Genomic DNA, 17,075 nt, shown 5'->3' with positions numbered 1-17,075 from the left:
TTTCATAAACCGAGGAACCATACTTGCTGTTGGGAGTGGCTGTCAGGCAAAGATATTTAAATAGTAACATGTTAAATAGTCACAAACACACGGCAAGCAATTTGGGTTTATCAATTTTATTTATATTTGTATATATATTTATATATATTATATTGTGTTTACTTAAACATGATAAATGCAACGTCTCCATGTTAGCTGTAACAATAAAAATACAATATCTTTGTGTCCTTAAAGTACGTCAAATTAAAACAGCAAAACAAGTAAAAAAAAAAAAAAAAGAAGGAAAAAACGCCCTAAGAAGTTCACAGAGGTACAAATATACAGTACAAATCTATTTTATTCCAAAAAAAAAAGGGTACAAATAAAAATGCAACAAAATAGAGATATTAATGCTTTCTTAAAGTCAGGTAGGTGTGGGTTTTTTTTTCCTAAGGGAGCACTTTGGGTCAACAACTCTAAGGCTTCTGATACGAGATCAATACATATTGGTACGGCCATACAATATTAAAACTCACTATACAAAGTTCATACAACCTGGATTATACTTGAGGATTGAATGTTACATTTACATAATTGCATATATTTTGCAGATTTAGGCATTTTAAAAGAAAATAGAAAAGAAGATGCTGTTCAGTTTTTAAGTTTCACATCACAAAAAGCAATGTCACCTTGTGCAGAGGAAAAAAAAAATACAAATAAAAATCATGTCAAATCTGAAAATACAGACTTCTTTAAAACTTTTAACCATTTGCATTCTCCTGATTTGATTTGACATCAGCAACACCACAATCTTACTAAGTTCATGTTAGCAGTTTAATAAAAGATGGACGTAGTTCGTACTTTTCCACTCTGCTGTCCAGAAACTTTGGGACGCAGCGCCGGACCTTTCACAGCCCGATGATTCTGGCCATTAAAAACCTACTGATCTTGTGCAACAACGATAATAATAAAAAAAAAACATCTGCTCTGTGCATCTGTCTATGCATGTGTTAAGTGGAAGGATTTCTCCTCCACGGCTGACGCTCTTGAACTCATCTTGTAAAAAAGTGCTGAGGAAAGCTTCTTTCGCTTTCTCTTCCACATACTGAAAATCTACAGATTAAAAAGTCAGAGATAGGTATAAAAAAAAAAAAAAAACAATAATAAAAAACGGGAGGCAACGAGTTCCACAAAACTCACTCTCATCGACATGGACGTGCGCAAGTTTCTGCTCGTCAAGCCCGACCTTTCTGATATGCTCTCGTACAACCTGAACGGAGAACACAGAGTCCGTTGTTCGCTTGGACACATTGTACAAAGCTGAATTTAAGGCATTATAAACAAGCATCATCATCATCGCCATCATCTTCGATCAAAGCTATCTACACAGGGGGAAAAAAAATACACCTATCTACAGAAACACAAAACCTGCGATTTCTCCATGATTTTGTGTGCTTTACAATTGGAAAGTCTTCAGTTTACCAACAGATTTCATTTGAGAACACTGAAGGACGACATTTAGTGCAATTTTATACAACAACGTGGTGGAGGATTAATTTTTAAAAACAGCACATGCCACTCAAAGCGAAGGATGAAAACAAAGAGGAAAGCATCGGCACAGGATGGCCTTGCTTGGGGGTTTAAACCATAACTGGCACAGCTTACACCAGACAACAAACCCCACTAAACTGTGACCTCGCCCAAAACAACATTGGACAAACGGTCCAAGTGGCGCGTCTCGAGTGATGTGGCTTTAAAATGCGCGGCATCAAAGAAGGAAGATGAAAGCGGTTTCACTCGGCATTCAGAAAGCTGACAACTGCTGGATACAAACAAAATTTAAAATAAGAACAACAGAGGTAAACCAAAAACACTGCTTTTAATTCCTATAAAGTAGGTCAGTCAAAAATACCAAACCCAGACATCAGCGAAAGAAACGTTTCAAAGACTGCATCCAACAATCAGCTGCTGCTGCAGACAACTACACTGAAGACAATCCTGGACGTTGTACTGAGATTACTGCATAGAAAACACCAAGACCACATAAAGTTATCGACTCATGATGAATGAGTATTGCTTACGTTTTGACGAACACGTGTTTTGACGAACACCATGCTGGATGGTAGGAAAAGCTAAACCCTCTTTGCCCTCGTCCATCATGGCAGTACAGAAATGCCTTCCGCATAAAAATTCACTCAGAAATTTGGATGATACACTTCAGTATCATCCAAAAAAAATTGATTTGTTTTAATACCAAAAAGGTTCGAATTGTCCATTCTTGAACCTCATACTATGTTTATGCTTTACTGCAACTACTTCTTTAAATTGTTTGAAGGTCAAGAAGGAAAAGCCATACAGCCAATATGGACCAGTAAAAGCAGTAGCTTTGTGTGTGCAAGAGAAAATTACCTAAAGCTTTCGGGCAAAGATGAAAATGCTTTAAAGTGAATAATCGCATTATATTCAAGTTTCATAAAAAGGACCAGAAACTATTAATGTGTCGCTTTTCTGATGGGAATGTCTGCATGAGGAATGTCGTCTGATTAGAAACCTCTGGGTGATTTATGGATGATCTAATTGCACTTTCAATTCTTCAAGATAGAAATACGTCAGAAGGAAGAAGCTGCAGCATTCATCTCGGCTAATTTGTAAACAGTTTTAAAAAAAAAAAAGAAAAATACAAGTCAGTTGGTTGTTGTTTTTTTTCCGCTTGCCACAAAACTCCAACAACACTTCAAACAAATTCCCTTCAATCAACGAGATAAAAACATGAAGAAAGCACGGTTACGCTGAGATCCCAACTTAGGATGGACTGAATGAACACAATGGGCGACAGAAGACATTAGAAAATGACTGAATACTTTAAATTAATACACAAGCAATCTGTTAATCTAGAGCCTCCTGAAGTTGCATTTTGGAAAATTAATGAGTCAATAATTTAGGCTAAATGTTGTCTGAATTAATAGAAGAATGTGCTGAAAATGAAGACTAAATTAATGCATCGCTTCTTGAAGCGGACCAGAAAATGAAATTCCCGGGACAGCCAAAGGCTTAAAAAAAAAAAAAACACACAAAAAAAAAACTATTGCTTTCTTTAAAGGAACTGAGGAAAGACACACTGGAGCTTCAACACTGCCTCACTCACACTCACATATTCTCCTTTCAGGGCAAATTGCAAGATTGCAACAGATGGATGTTTCTCTCAAACATTCCCCCAGACGGCTTTGGTGAGAAGCAGCCAGCGCCTCCTGCAGTAAATTACATTAAAATGCACCGAAGTTCACCAACCTGGTCGAGAAAGCCGAGAGGTTCAGAGAGGAGCAGCAATTACTCCCTATGTGGAAAAAGAAATGTACTCTAAATGACACAATCACACTGGAATGCAAAACTTTGTCGTTTCAGAGAGAAAAAGGCATCATTTCAGTTCCTGCCGCAGTGGCATTGTGGCGCTAAATGAAGGAACAGGAAATTGATTGGTGAACTACTCGATTGTAAGACATGCGACAGGCACCAATTTTTGGCCTGAAACAGAATCTTGCATCTATCTTTGGAGACTGACTTACTGAAAATGAATGACTTGGAGAGAGAGAAAGAGAGAGAGAGAGAGAGAGAGATTTCCTGCTGACAGCAGAGGTTTTAACTGACGACATCACAGGCCCTGCTGATGTCAGTAGCTCCACTTTTTTGGGGGGTAAATGCTTTATAAATATACATATAAAGAAATAAAAAAATGTAGGAGTGTTGACATCTAAAGATCGCTGGCTGTGATTTTTAACATCAGAGTTAGTAGCTGTGCTTTGAGGCTGCACACATTGTTGCGTTTCCCCATCGAGAGAGTTTTAGTCAGAAGGTAAAGCCAAAGTGTTTTTTGGGAAAATGTCCAGGTGTGGGTACAAGGAGGTGGAGACGAAGGAGGGAGCGAGGAAGAGAAAAGCAGTGTGTAAGGACTATGGCAGGCGTTTATAAGCTACATACGTTCTACTTAGCTTTTCATTTTCCTGTCAGACCTCAGCAGGCTGGGAAACCAAAGGTTTCTGTTTTTCGTGGCTGAGTAACATTGAAGCAAACCTTCTCAAGAAGATCAACAAAATCATGTGTCTTTGTATACTTTTAGGTGTGCAAAATCTCAAACATTCTGAGGCTACATTCACACTGTTTTTTTCCTCTTTCTCTCCTTGTCAGACTCGTTCTCGCTCCTGGCAGTCTCTCCTACGGTTGCTACCAAATGTGATGCTACTTCCCTGCGTTAGAGCGCCCCTCGATGGACAGTTTCACCTCCTGCGGGATGAAAGAAGGCCTCGTGTGGCCAGAGGCGATTATCTGAGGGCGTGGCCCTTCGTCTCCCTTCATGCTGTATCTTTGGAGGCCGGGCGACGACCAGCGCCTCTGAGAAGCGCTGAGCGCGGCCTGCATGGTGGGCATGCCGGTCCCGGCGAAAGCAGAGCCCTCTGTGTGCAAGTGGTAGCTGCTCTGACTCCTGGGATGCTCCGTGGAGGTCCGACCTCGCCGGACGGGGGATTCAGTGTGTCCAACAACCGCTAAATGTGCTTCGTCCTTTTCCAGCACGCCGCCCTCGCCGTCCCGCTGCCGTTCTCTGTGGACGCGATCCATCCTGAAATGAGCCTGCGGCCGCAGCTGTTGGGGCGCGGGAGGCCCCATGAGCTGGTGACCGGGTCCCGATGCCGCGTTGCTTTTGCCTAAAGTTCTTGACACGTTCTGCTGCGAGTTGTGATGCTGCGGCTGCTTCTGCAGCTGCGGCTGAAGCTGCTGCTGCTGCAGCGTGATGGACACGCACATGTCCCCCACTTGCAGGAGGTGGCAGGCCAGGCCGTACAGCTGGGCCGTGCGCTCGGGGCTGCACGACGACCAACCCTGGCCGAACACGAAGAACGGGTGCTCTGGCGGGACGTCGATGGTCACCTTGCTCTGCTGCTCCCCCACCGTGAAATGCAGAGACACCAGACCCGGTCTCTGCTGGCTGGACCGGATGTCCATCACCATGCTGGAGTCGATCTTGAGCCCTCCGCTGACCTCTGCGCTTCGCACAAAATCCTGAGTTTGCAGATCCTCCACACGCTTCAGCTCCCCGGTGGCCAGCTGGATAATCGCCCCCTTCATGAAATGTGACGGGTTACTGCCAGGCGCCGCCGCCGCCGGGACGCCTGAGGCCTGAGTTAGTTCTGCTGCAGAGTGGACTGATGGCTGTAGAGAAGGCAGCTGCTGATGATGATGATGCTGCTGCTGCTGCTTAGCTGTGGTTGGCTCCACCTTCTCAGGGAGGCCGGCTCTGCCTGGAGACTCAGAGGTTTTAAAGCTTGGGTTAAGGGAGGCCTTTGCGGCGTCGCTCGCCTGTCCTGGGTAGTGTTGCTGCGGCTGGGACTGATGCTGCAAGTGATAGTCGAGAGGAACGAGCACCGGCTGCCCGTTGGTCAGCATGACGGCGTGACCCGGCTGTTGCTGGAGACCGCCGACTTTGTGTTCAACGTAACTCAGCGGTTGCGCCGAATGCACAGCCCTGCTGGTAACAGCCGGGCTCTCCCCGTGGACGTCTCTGGTTCTTTGGACCCCCTGAGAGAGATTCAAGGGGGCAAACGAGACCTCCTTCCGCACCCCGCCAACACCTTGACTCGAGGTAGCCAGGCGGCCAACGACCTGCTGCACCTGGGAGGCAAACCGAGGAATCAATGTGGGGACATTTTGAGTTTCATTGCAACAAACATTTAAATGTTTAAAAGTTGCCTTTTGAAATACATTCACAAAACTTTTTACAGGCTTCGTACTCTTTTTCCCTCAGTAGAATTCAAGCCCTTTTCAAGCATTTTCAATTTAAGTCTTCAAACTACACTTTGTAACCAAAACTATACAAATTAACTAAAAAAACAAAACAACAACCAAATAAAAGTCCTACGACGACTAATTTTACAACCTGTGCATGACATAATTATGGCCAACTTAATTTTTTTTAAACAAATTTAATACATTTTCAGTATAGCCTGCTATGGTGAAGATGGAAAAGAAACCGAGTAGTTAGAAAAATGTGCATTAATTCCAATCAATATCATCTCATAAATTCAACAACATGGTTGAAATTTCGTGCCGGTTCTAATTTTTAGGCTCCATTATTGAGCCGTGAGCATGTCTTACCTCCAGATCGCTGTCCGGAGTGCTGCGCTGACCAGGAGAGCTCCGGCCTTCCAGGCGTCGGTTCTGCAGGGCCCTTTCTTGGCTGTGCTCTTGCGCCGCGGAGATGGACACTACCTGCTGCAGATGTGCATTTCTGGAAGTGTAGGCAGACTCGTGCAGGACCTCCCTGACTCCTTGCTCTTTATCGCCGCCATTAAGCTCTGCTTCGTTGTGTAGGTCGCCAGGGGCGGACGACCCCCGGCTGCTCTGGGGGTGGTAGAAGACTGGCATCCCCCTGGAGCTGATCTCTGGGGCAGGTATGACTCCGATAGTACCGATGTGCTGCTGGGCAGCTTGCTCTGAAGGAATCATCAGCGGGACGCCACCTGGCGCTGCAACTTTGGTAAATGTATGAGCCTGGGCCTGGGGAGGCGGGGAAACAACTCCGTCCTGTATGACGGATGGATAGGGAACCAGGTGGGACATGGCATGAGGCTGAGAGATGGCGCCTGACGGAGAAATCAGCGATCCAGGGACGAAGCCGGACGGGACGGCATAAGGAACCGCAGCGTACGGGGAACTAACAAACTGGAGAGACGGATGAGGGATGTGAGCGTAACCCAGGGGAGGATAGGGAAGGCCTGGATGCTGCAGGAGAGGAGAGTGTACGGTGTATGTGGGCGAGATGTGGCTTAGCACTGGGTGCAGGCTAGTGGGCGAGTAGGTAACAGAAGGAACAGCCACTTTGTAAATCATACTGTACTGATCAACAGGTCCTGCTGAGATGCTCTCTGAATTGTCCACCCCATAGTGATGCTCTGGATGAATTCGTGGCCACTCTCCTGATGGGTTCCCTCCCTGAGTCTCACTGCCGGCTGCACAGTTGTGGATGGAAACAACTTCAGCTTCTCCGTTACCTCCTCCAGCAGCACTGCCGGCGCCTCCCGTAGCTCCGACCCCACCCGCCCCTCCGACACCGACGCCGCCACCGCTGTTGCTGAGAGGGAGGTCCCTCTTCTTAGGAGGCAGGCTCTCCTGGTTGCGCTCCTGAGCTGGCTTCATTGCAATCCTTTGACCAACCAAGTTGCTTTACTGCACAGCACAGGAACTGAAACCTGCAAGCCAGCCAGCCCGCACCGCAACCAGTTCTGAAATCACCTGGCTGACCCTGTCTGCCAGTTCACCTAGGAAGACACACAACACACACACTCAGGATGTGTAAGTCTAAGTTGTAACTCAACCTAAAAGGAGAAAAAGAGAACTGTTTTTTTGGGGGGGGAGTTAACAGTAGACACATCGTTCTATAAGTTGTGTCTAAAAAAGTATAACTGCACTTCTCTGAAAAAGTTTGTAAATAAAAAATAATGCATGCAATCAAAAGCTTGGCTGGTGCAGATTAAATAACTTATAAATCCCATCCATCCAATTTCTCAAAACTTGCTGCTCTGAGCATCAAAAAACTCACAGGTCGAGGCCTGTCACAACACAATAAGCAATAATGTGCATTTCTGGAAGTGTAGGCAGAGTCGTGCAGGACCTCCCTGACTCCTTGCTCTTTATCGCCGCCATTAAGCATAAATCAATTAATAGCATGACACATTCAAACCAACTCAATAATTTCTATTTGCATAAATTATAATTTTTCTCTTTCTACCAAAAACTGGATGACAAAAGTCTTCAGTCTGGTGCTTTTGTCTCAACTAGCCCTTTTGTGAAGGACAATTTTGCTCACAAACACTTTAAAATTCATTTTATTTATCGTTTTCTGTTGTTTTGTTCATTCATTTTTGATATTTAAAATGTCTTCCAGTTCTAGTGTCAAATGTTCATTAGAACTTAAAGTCTATTGATCTTTGGGAAATGTGAATTTGTGTTATTTTACCATTATATTGCTTGGAAATGGTCTCAAACCAATATTTATTGTTTATCGCAATAACTTCTGGAGCAATTTATCGTCCAGCAAACTTTGTTATCATGACAGGCCTACATGGGTCTTTGTGGCTTAATTTGTAACATAAAAAGAATTGGAAATTTCCTAAAGCCAAAAAAACGCCTAAATAATTATGTAAAGGTTTTGGGGTCAGTATGAGACTCAAAGCAAGAAAAGAAACAAGGACTGAAATAAATACAAGAAAACTCACTGACCTGATGATAAGGACAACCATTTTCAGATTTCTGTAATCTTCATTAAATTAAATTTTGGACGTTTTAAGACCATTGGGATTTAATTTTAGGATCTACATAAATTAAGGAGGACATAACTACTTACATGATTGTTCTTCTAGATGTTTTTAAAAACCATTTAACCACACAGTACAGAGTAAATTTCATAATGGGTACTGATGACAGGTTTGACTTTTCTATTGAATTCCATGTCTTTGAAGCTAAAACTTGGTGAAAATTCAGCTCGCCAGTCCATCACACGGCCAAATCTGATGATCCCTTAACAAAAGCTACCATGCATGTAAATGTAACCGAAGACCTGCGGGGTAAAATTTGGACACATTCAAAACTTTATAAAGGCCTACAATTTAGACTTTCTGTGAGGCTGCAGAAAACCTGCATATTAAAAAAGCATTACAACAATAGAGGCATCCAAGTCAAACACGTACACCTACCAAAGAACTTAAATTACAACTAAATTTGCTTAAATTATAAAAACTCAAACAAATGAACGCATCTTCAGAAATACACCAGAGACTCTGAGCTATTTTATAACATGAATAATTTCCAGTGTTGCCTCCTGTCAGGGGGGATCTGTGGTCATTGAATCGCTCTGCAACATGTCAGCTTCAATAAAAGTAAAATCACGTTTAAACAGAGCGAAGCGTTTAAAACAGGCATGTTGATCTGCGGTTAGAATCAGTTATTAATTTAGTAGCTTTTTTTTTATTTATCTATATCCACATTCTTGATTTTTCTTGACAGGAAAATCGAAAACTTCTCATCTAAAATGAAAAACACAAAGAAGACAGGAATCGATACTAACGCCAAAATTTTGTGTTCGTTTTAACTTTTATATCAAAGTCAGTTTTAATCGTTAGACTCCTGGCTCACTTGGCTAAAGTTAGCTAGCTACCTGGATATATATATATATATAGTTTCCTCTTTAAATATTAAGAGCTGGCACCGTGACAATTATTCCTCCAACAACAAACATTCAACGTGTTTCTAATGCGTACATTTTCTAATATCGGTCCATTCTATTAATGCAACTATTTATTATCTGGCAACATCGAGGAGGAGGCTAGTTAGCTACATGGCTAGCATAGCTACAAGAGTCTGACTCACAGCTAAGATGGCAACAAGCGCAACATTCACCACAAATGTGTCTCATTCTGCACACTCACCTTCTAATGTCATCGCGGACGGGCGTTTCTTTGTAATAAAAATAAAAGTGGATATGCGAGGGGGGAATGATTGGAAGAAGAAAAAAAAAAATAAAAAATCAAGGCTAACGAGTGAAGCCCATCTCAAAGGCCAGCAGAGGCGCTCGCGAATGATGTCACTGCTTGATTCAATTTCCTGTTTTTCCAAGCAAGTGGTGTGTAATGTCTATTTAAGTAGAAGCATTTGTAGTCCAAATATGCGTGAGGACGAGGCAGTAACTGTCTACTGTGCAGGTGTAAAATGAAGTCACTCTTTCTATCGCCACTTGAATAAATAGATCAAATAAACAGCAGGGAGGGACTGCTGTTGGGGCGAGTTGGTTAAATAGTTATATATTACATGTTCTTATTAAGCTAATCCTCTACTATACATATATTTATAGAATTCCCAAAAATATCATTTATTTCAGTAATTCATCTCTGAAAGTGAAAACTCAAAGATTATATGGATAGTGATTTGGTTTGATGATTATGGCTTACAGATAAAGAAAACACCAGATTCAGTTCCTAAAAATTGAATAAGACTGATTTTAAAAAGTCCACTGAAACGTATGCCCAGAGTACGCTTGACTGGGGGCTTCTTTTCCTGAATTATTGCATCAATGCAGCATAGCATGGAAGGTATCAGCCTGTAGCTTTGCTGAGGGGTTAGTAAAAATCCGTATTGCTTTTATAGCGTCTTGCAGCTCAATGCTGTGTTGGACATGAAGCTCAGTGATACCATGGTGGTTAAACATAGCATTTCAACTTTTTAAATTTAATTTCAATTGAAAAGAGTACTTTGAGCCCCCAAGTCAGAGTCCAGTCTTTTTTCTCCTTAGATTTTGCCTTTGGCTCAGGATTTTTTTTTTTTTTTTTTTTTTTTTTTTTATTCATTTCATTCAATACAAATAAAAAAATTTTTAATACAAAGAAAAAAATAAAATAATTTAAAAAAATGAAATGAAAGGTAGCAGAAAGAAGAAAATAATCTTATAATATCAGCCCCTTTTTCTCAACTATGGATCAAAACAACAAAAAACAAACAAACAAACAAAAAAAAAAAAAACTAAAATTTTTTTGATTTGTCTTATGTGACAAAAAAAGAAAACAAAGGAAAAACAAAGAAACAAGGTCAATCATCAATCTCAACTGAACAATACTATACTTTGACTTTATACTATTTCATACTTCTTCAAAAAAACAATCTTTAACATTCTTTTAAACATGTGTAATGATTTAGCATTTTTAACATCGTTTTGCAGGTCGTTCCACAGTTTGACTCCTTGTATCGAAGTACATCGTTCTTTCAAACAAGTTCTGAATTTAGGTTTCTTAAAAATCTGTGTCCCCTTAAGGTTATAACCACTCTCTCTCTTTTCAAAATTTTTTTGGATGTTTAAGGGTAATGTTTTTAAGTGTGCCTTATACATAACCAACAAAATATTATAATCAACTAAATCATTGAATTTCAAAAACCTCAAATTACAAAATAATGTATTTGTTGGATATTTACCATGTTTTCGAGCAATAACTCTTATTGCCCTTTTTTGCAAAACAAAAACAGATTTTATACTAGTATAACATGCCTTTCCCCATACCTCAACACAATAAACCAAGTGTGGAACAATTAGTGTATTATACAACATAAATAGTGCATGATCATTCAAAAAATTCCGTACTTTATAAAGCACTGCAATTGATTTTGCTAATTTTGTTCTTAAATAATTCAAATGGGATTTCCATGATAATTTCTCGTCAATTATCACACCCAAAAATTTCACCTCACTAACTCTACAAATCTCTACACCATCAACTTTAAATGGAGTATTTACAATTCTTTGTCTCCTTGTAAATAACATATAATTTGTTTTATCCAAATTTAAAGATAATTTATTTAATTTGAACCATTTATGTATTTGCATAAATTCTATTTTCATTTCTTTTAACATCCCTTTTATATCATTGCCCTGACAAAAAAAAGTGGTATCATCCGCAAATAGTATACATTTGAAAAACCCTGATACATTTACCAAATCATTTACATATAAAATGAACAACTTTGGTCCAAGTACTGAGCCCTGTGGAACTCCACATGTAATTTCACAAAATTCGGATCTAGTATCATGTACTTGTACAAACTGTTTTCTATTCTCCAGGTAACTCGAAATCCACTGTAATGCCGGCCCTCTAATCCCGTATTTAATAAGTTTTTTGAGTAAAATGCTATGGTCAATCGTGTCGAATGCTTTCTTTAGATCGACATAAATGCTAGCACTATATTGTTTTTGATCAATAGCATTTGTTATATGTTCTATCAGTTCCATAAGGGCCATTGATGTCGAATTTTTGGCTCTAAATCCATATTGACTACTACTTAATATATTATTTTTATCTATAAATGTATCTAATCTATTTACAAATAGTTTCTCCAAAATTTTTGAGAACTGTGGCAACAACGATATCGGTCTGTAATTACTAAACATACATTTCTCACCATTTTTGTAAATGGGAATTACCTTTGCTATTTTCATGGCGTCTGGAAATTTTCCTGATGAGAATGACAAATTACAGATATAGGTGAATGGTTTAATTACATAAGACATAATTTCCTTTACAAATTTCATATCCATATTTACCCAATCCTTTGATTTTTTATCCGCCATTTTGTTTACAATACTCAGTATTTCTTTCTCATCCGTTTCTCCAAGAAAGATGCTGTTTGGACAACTCCCAATTTTTTGGGTAACATCGCTATCATCTTTTGGTATCTGAGCAGCAAGTCTTGGACCAACATTTACGTAATAATGATTGAATTCGTTTGCTATTTCATTCCGATCATAAATTTCAGTATTTTCTTTTAAAAAGTGTGTTGCAATACCAGATTTTATTGTATGCTTTGTAGAAACACTATGTATAACTGTCCATATTGCTTTTGTGTCACCGTTACTTTTTGTTAATAGGTCGGTATAATATTCTTTTTTATGTTTTCTTATAATCCATGTCAGTTTATTTTTATATTTCTTATATCTATCCTCTGCTTCTTTCGTTTTTAACATCAAAAAGGATGAATACAAATTATTCTTTTTTTTACAAGCATTTCTCAACCCTTTTGTCATCCATGGCTTGTCAACAGCATCTTTCTTAACAAAATTAGTTGTCATACAATGTCTTTTATACAGAACTCCCAAAATATTCATAAACTCATCATATGCTCTGTGTACATCATCCACATATACATTAGTCCAATTTTGTTGACACAAATCATTTTTCAATTTATCCAAATTTTTTTTTGACATATTGAACACTGGTAAATGATCACTTATATCGATTTTGAAGAGTCCACTCAGCACCTCTCCATCCGTAATATTAGTAAAAATATTATCAATTATTGTGGCAGAGTGTGTCGTAATTCTTGTTGGTTTTGATATCAATGGAAAGAAACCCAAACTACACATTGTATCAACAAACATCCTATTTAAATCAATTTGGGTTCCTAAATCTATATTAAAATCTCCACACAGAAATAATGTTTTATTTTTACTCATTTCAATAAGCTCTATTAATTTTTCAGTAAATAATTCTAAGTTAGATCCTGGTGTTCGATACACACAACTCACCACTATATTTCTCGATTTCTCACTTAACACTTCTATAGTAATCATCTCCATTACACCTTCAACAGTTGTTGACATAGTATCCTTTATTTTACATCTTATTTCACTATCAGCAAACAAAGCAACACCCCCACCTCTTTTACTACTTCTATTCACATAATGTAATTCATATCCATTTATTTGAAAATTGTTTTTGTTTTCCTCATTCAACCAAGTCTCTGAAACTGCTATTATACTGAATTGTCCATTTAACCGTTTTAAGTAATCTGTTATTTTTGAGAAATTAGAGTTCATACTTCTACTATTTAGGTGAATTACAGAGAAACCTGCTTTTATCATTTTACTGTTGTTAAATTTCTCCTCATCATAGTATTCACACTCGATATCTGGAAAGGGATCTGCAGTTATCAAGTTTACATCATACAATTTAGAATCTGAAAATTCATAATCATTCATTATTTTTGTTTATTGTATTTTAATATAAAAGAATCCAATTTAAAAAAAGGAAAAAAATAAAAAAATAAAAAAGTACTTAATAAACCCATAATGTTAACATAAAGCCACCTCACTGTTTGTTGGACATCCTCTATTTATCCACTATTTACTTGTCCAGTTGCTCTAAGGATCTAATCCATATACCTCGAGCATTTTCAGGGGCATCCTTTGTTTTAATATAAACTTTACAATTCATCGTCCATGTTACCTGAATTTTATTTTGTTTCTTCAGTATTCTGGCTTTTTTTGCAATTTCTGCATTCTTTTTTGTGAGATGTTCATTTATATAGACACTTGTACCTTTCAAATTTTTTCCTTGTTTAAGCAGCTCAATCTTATGTTTTCTATTTGTGAACCGAATAATTATTGGTAATGGTACTTTCTTCCCTCTTTGACCTTTAACTGATAGAGTATGACAAGCTTCAATATTCTCCTTTTCAATGTCAATGTCTTTACTTTGCAGGAATGCAATAACCTGCTCCTCAGTAGTAGCTTCATGTTCAGAGTTAGTATCAGACCTGCTCCCTCTCACAGCTTGAGAATAGCTTGATCTTATATCCAGTCCTGTTATCAAGACATCGTTTATTCGAGAGTATTGTTCTAGGTCTGCAACTCTGTTTTCCAAAAAGTCAATTTTCTTTGCTTGTTCTGCAGTTTGTATCTTTAGCTGCTTGATCTCAGTTAGCAAGTCTGTTATAGTTGACTGTTGCTTTGTCAGTGACGCCAATTCACCAGACATCATATTCATAGCGTCCTTTAGTTCTTCGATATCTTTCTGTATTACCTTCAATGCCATCTTCATCCAATTCCTTAGTCAAATCGCCATACCAGCCTCTGCCCGCTTCCAGTTAGCTTTCTAATTAGCCTTGTTAGCCTCGCTCCTCTCACCGTCGACAACTCCACAGTAGCGCCCGAGTAGAGCCTCCGTACACGAACCGATTTGGTACAGTGTTCTCCACAGCGTCCTCTCCCCCAACGTCCTCTCCCCCGCTTGTCTGAGCGGAGTCCGTCCGGCAGCCCCTTAGAGTTGCGAACACTCCTTAGAGCCAACTTCTGGACCGATTAACACAAGGAAAGCAACGATTATTACACATTTATTATACATGTCCTGGATCTCTCTGTGTGTGGTGGCTTTTAAAGTTCTGACTCTTTAATGGGCTTTGCTTCAAAATCCTCTTAAAGCTGGATTTTTTGTGCAACTTCTGCTACATTTTTTCCTTCCACTCAATTTTCATTCAATATGCTTGGACACAGAACTCTGTTTCTGCTCCTGTCAAGTCAGCAGTCTTTTCCTTGAAAGTACAGATCCTACTATGGCCATAACATATTTCTGTTTTTAACAGCCTTATATTAACATTTTCTAAGAAACTACATTTGGGATTTTCATTACCTGTAGGTCATAATCATCCAAACTAACTGGAACTCCCCACCTCTCCGTCCCCTACTAGAAATACATCATTTTGTGTGATAGGAATCTGCAGAACAGTGCATTTGAGTTTCACATTTTGAGTTTAATTAAGGAAACAATTTGTCTTATGTTTCCATTTTTGTAGTGCATCTCTACTTATGTCATTTTTAGAACCAGAAAAACCTTATGTGAGAATATTCTAGAGCAATAGAAAGTGAATTTACCTTTTCTTTCTTTTTTTTACACATCTTCATGAAGCATACATGCCTGGTTCTGTACATAGACATAAATCAGCTGCACAAACCCACTGATATAAAAAAAAAACGCCACACAAACATCTATGAATATTAAGGACATGCAGACTCCTCCTAACCAAATGAGCTGCAACGTTATTGTATAATGCTTCAGACTCATCAGATCAAGAATAAATTTGGAAGAAATATTAAACACACAATGAAAAGTAAAGCCAACAGCATGGATGGTGAAGGAAAAAAAGCAATTGACCTCTACTTTCAAGTGGAAGGGTGAATGCAGAACAAGTCTGTGTAGACTCTTAGTTCAGTCAAAATTGCTTAAGTAGTTCATTTTTGATTCTGTGTTAGAGTCCAGTAAAGTTTTTCACACTTTGATTGCATGAAGCTACTTAACTGACACACAGCAGGGGGAGCTGGAGGGTTGTGTCCTGAAATGATTTCCTGTAAGAAATATGTTTTCACAGAATCATGCCCTGTTTGACATTTGATTTGATCATTTTAGAAATTTGAAGAAAGCAAAAACAAAATGCTATATTGGAAAAGTGATCCCAGATTTGTGTCTAAAAAAGAAATATCCAAATTGCATAAAAAAAGATTGTTTTCATTTATTTTGATTTATATTTAAATAATGACTTTCATGTTTCATACGCTAAATCAAAAATTATATTTTTGTCCAATTTTTATGGTAATTTAGGTTCAGTCAGATAGATAGACACAAACATTAAAAATGCAGAATTTTACAATCTATTTTGTTTATTTTTATTTTGCCTCCGATTCTTTTACTTCCGGCTAATAAACTGTACTTTTTGTTCTTGGACTGGGTTTAGATGCATCTCCAGTTTGGATGCCAAGCAAAGCTTTACCATTTAATTAATTTTTTAAACAATAGGAAATAATGTTCAAGTTGTTATCGAAAAGTAAAGTAGTCTTGAACTGACAAATCTTCTGCATTGTGTCCTTCAATGAATTGAGGGGAAAAGGGCAACTTAATGTTGTAAAAACTAACAGAAAAGTCTATAAACCAAAACAAACAAAAAAAACTGATTCTATGAAATAGATGGTTTGTGGGAACCGTTTTAGTTTCTCTTCAGATTACATTCCCCACTTGTGTTAGTTTCAGCAATAATTCTACAAAACATTGAAGTTTTCTTGTTATTAAACCAGCTTGGATTTAACAGCTAATAATTACATAGAAATATAGAAGTAATAAAACATCTGAAAAGCTTTGGAGCTGCAGCAGAGTGTTAGGGTAGATTATTTGCAGCACATTGACAGGAATAGTTTAACTACCAGACAAGAAAAGTAAAGATGTCAGCAAGCACGTGCTCTTTTAGCAGTGTGATGTTTAGCTGTAAGAAACGGCACCAAGGCAAAGTCTGAATCCTGAGTAACGTGACAGAAGGAGCAGATGAATCATTAGCTCCTTACTGTCACTGCTCTTGAGGTTTTGGGTAAACCCAGCTAGAAAATAAAAACTGCAACACAACAGTGCTAAACTGAAAAATAATTCATTAATTTGTAGCAAATACGGCATCACTGAGGTTCTGATGGCATGTCCAGCAGACAGCTGGCAAAACAGTGGGAGAAAAATACACTGGATTTAGGATAATGTTGTTGTGAGGTAGCAGTGTGCAGCCCACAGTAACTCAATTCTAACATCCTGCACCAATACTCCAGTTCTCCGTTACCGGAAAACTCCAGTTTTCTTTTATTCAGACTGTATTTTACAGCTAATGGGCAAATCCAGTAACACAGTACTCTGTGAAATCAGTTTGCTAGCAATGGCTGCTGGAAAACGTCAACATTATAAACTAAGAAAACAGTTTTGTCA

The 17,075-nt window shown here is 38.8% G+C and overlaps 1 protein-coding gene across 1 annotated transcript; it reads right to left on the bottom strand.

Annotated features, from left to right (window-relative positions):
- Window positions 1-1,232: 1,232 nt before the first annotated feature.
- atxn1l (ataxin 1 like) lies at window positions 1,233-9,585 on the bottom strand. Its single transcript, XM_005811043.2, has 3 exons — window positions 9,453-9,585; window positions 6,124-7,286; window positions 1,233-5,640 (listed from the first exon to the last, which is right to left on the bottom strand). The coding sequence occupies exons 2-3, from the start codon at window positions 7,162-7,164 to the stop codon at window positions 4,213-4,215; spliced, it is 2,469 nt and encodes an 822-aa protein (XP_005811100.1). The 5' UTR covers window positions 7,165-7,286; window positions 9,453-9,585; the 3' UTR covers window positions 1,233-4,212.
- Between the last annotated feature and the right edge of the window lie 7,490 nt (window positions 9,586-17,075).

This window comes from Xiphophorus maculatus, chromosome 4 (genome assembly GCF_002775205.1).
Source record: "Xiphophorus maculatus strain JP 163 A chromosome 4, X_maculatus-5.0-male, whole genome shotgun sequence".
Classification (NCBI taxonomy): domain Eukaryota; kingdom Metazoa; phylum Chordata; class Actinopteri; order Cyprinodontiformes; family Poeciliidae; genus Xiphophorus; species Xiphophorus maculatus.
The sequence above is the reverse complement of the archived record's forward strand: the minus strand, read 5'-3'. Positions and strand labels throughout refer to the sequence as shown.

Coding starts and splice junctions, on each gene's coding strand:
- atxn1l (XM_005811043.2), bottom strand. CDS start 7,164: ATGAAGCCAGCTCAGGAGCGCAACCAGGAGAGCCTGCCTCCTAAGAAG. Junction 5,641..6,123: donor CTCCGGACAGCGATCTGGAG/GTAAGACATGCT, acceptor TTTGCCTCCCAG/GTGCAGCAGGTCGTTGGCCG.